Raw genomic sequence first — 2500 nt, 5'->3', positions numbered from 1 at the left:
TCTCTCTCTCACTCTGTAGGTGGGTGCCAGCTGCCCTGCTGTGTGCCGATGCCCTTCTGTGACCCCCGCGTGCCCGCCTGGCGTGAGCGCCGTGCCTGATGGCTGCGGCTGCTGTCGGGTGTGCGCCGCCCAGCTCAACCAGGACTGCAGCGCTGCACGCCCCTGCGACCACCACAAGGGCCTGGAGTGTAACTATGGCAACGATGCCGCCAGCACCTGGGGCGTGTGTCGAGGTGTGTGTGTGTGTATGGGGGGGGGCGGGGTAATGGAATTCGGTGACCCTGAAGGTCGTGACAAGTTTTACATCACAAGTTTGATGGCAGTGTTCATTGGCTTAGTTCATTTCACAATTAGTCCAATGTTTACAGGCTTAGTTCCAATTTCATGAGTTTGAGTTAATGACTTTGAAGATCATGGTTTCTGTTGCCAACTTTGCAAGACGGCCAAATCGAAGGAAAAACACCAGGCTGGAAGGCTTAGCGTGTCCGAACTTTATGGGACAGAACAGTGCATTAGAGTAGTAACAATTATGAAAATATGATTAATCTGACTCCAAGAAATGATTAAATGACCTCCAATATTACCAGGCAGTTTATAAGCTAGTGGCACAGTAATGGTATGGCACACAAGCTGTTAAATGGATGGTTAATGAATTAACAGTTTAGTACTACAACGCTAAGCGATAAGTTATCCATTTGGTTTTTAAGTACAACTGTAACTAATAACAGTTGAATAAACAGGTTGGCTGCCAATTAAACCAAATACACTTGAATGGCCAAATAAACCTGATAAAACACGAATGTCAAAATCAAATGTAAAGAAATTAAAGAGCTAGAGAGAAATAAAGGGAACATAAAGAGAGATATTGTATGCAGTCATGCCAGTAAAGCCTTTTGAATTTGAATTATTTGAATTTGAGAGAAAGAAAGAGAGTAAAAAAGAGAGTAAGACGGTACGAGCAGAGCTGTCAGGGAAGCTGATTAATATGCAGTGCTAAAGTAGTGAGATCCTAGTCAGAAACACAATCTTGTGCAGATACTTTCCATTGTAATGATACGATCATCATCACATCACAAGGATCAGTGAAAGCCCAGGCATGAATATACTACATTCATATATATTTGCATTATATATATTTATCCCTTCGAAGTCACAGGCATCCTTTGGTTATCTTTGTAGCAATGGGAAAGGTTGTAGTAAGCAGCCAGGCGTGCTGGAATGCAGGATATGGTAATTATGTGGTAATTAATGGTCAACTGTGTCCAGACCGTGCTGGTGTGTCTGATAGCACTCAGTGCATGGGGGTCGCTGTGAGCTCTGGAAGTCCATTGGGAAGATTTGATCATTTTGAGAGTGTTGTCTGCCTTACAAGGTCATGGGGTAAGGCTCCAAGGTCGTGGATTTGTCTCCTGGTTTCATTGGTTTGACTCTCTGTTGCCAAATTCATGGCTCTGACTCCAGTTCATGTATAGGACTCTTAATATACAATATATGGATTTGACTCCTGGTTCATGTATATGATTCATACATTCATGAATTGGACCCGTAGGTAGAACTAGGCCCCCATTGGTTGCATGCCTCTACAAATGGCTCACAGCTCAACAAAATGTTACCCAATGTCTCCGGACATCCTAAACACACAGGCTTACCATTGCCTTAAGGCATCTGTATAGTGATGGCCCAATCACAGTCTTTTCTTTTTTTTTCTTCCTCTTCATAATGGGGTTTTACTTTGACACTGAAAATTGGTCTGGAGTTTTAAAAAGTGTGTTTTCTTCGTCTTGCTTCCTGTCTCTGCTTTTTCTTTCTTTCTTTCTGACAGATTCTATCTCTTTCCTGTACTAAACGTTACCTGTCTTAAATGTTGGTCCCTCCATTGACTGTATTGACATTCAAAGGGTCATGCTGAGGCAACACCTTTCTTCTTTGTGTGCTTTGATGGGTGGGTTTAGCCAGACTGACATACCTGTTTCACACACACCTATTTACACACACACACACACACACACACACACACTCACACTCTCTCTCTCTCTCACTCACACACACACGCTCACTCTCACACACGCACACACACACACTCTCTCTCTCACACACACACACACACACACACGCACTCTCACACCTTGCCTCACCCTTATCAAGTGCAGTGGGGTGGGTAATCCCCTGTAAAGATGCTATTTACACGCTTAGAGACTGGAAGAAGAGAGGGGGATTTTTTCTATCTATTTTCTATCTATATCTTATTTTTAGAGTACAGGCCGCGACGCCACCGGGGGCTAGACAGGCACGCTGAGAATAGACCCCCCCCCCCCCCAAAAAAACCCTTCCCTGTGTCCCCTTCACACTGGCTTCAGCTGAGGTGTATGGTGTGTGTGGTGTATGGTGTGTGTGTGGTGTGTGTGTGTGTGTGTGGTGGGATCAGATGTCAAGCTGACACAGCTCCCGTTCACTTCCCCTGACACTGCCCTTTCATTAACCTTTGACCCCCGGCGACGGG

The 2500-nt window shown here is 45.0% G+C and overlaps 1 protein-coding gene across 1 annotated transcript in view; it reads left to right on the top strand.

The window, feature by feature from the left end:
* Nucleotides 1–2500, top strand: part of LOC105901574 (CCN family member 1-like) — a 15223-nt gene that overhangs the window by 1821 nt on the left and 10902 nt on the right. The window contains exon 2 of the mRNA XM_012829059.3: nt 20–233. Coding sequence (XP_012684513.1) covers nt 20–233 — 214 coding nt within the window. The remainder of the gene's footprint in view (nt 1–19; nt 234–2500) is intronic.

The sequence above is a fragment of the Clupea harengus genome, chromosome 24 (genome assembly GCF_900700415.2).
Source record: "Clupea harengus chromosome 24, Ch_v2.0.2, whole genome shotgun sequence".
NCBI classification, from domain to species: domain Eukaryota; kingdom Metazoa; phylum Chordata; class Actinopteri; order Clupeiformes; family Clupeidae; genus Clupea; species Clupea harengus.
The sequence above is the reverse complement of the archived record's forward strand: the minus strand, read 5'-3'. Positions and strand labels throughout refer to the sequence as shown.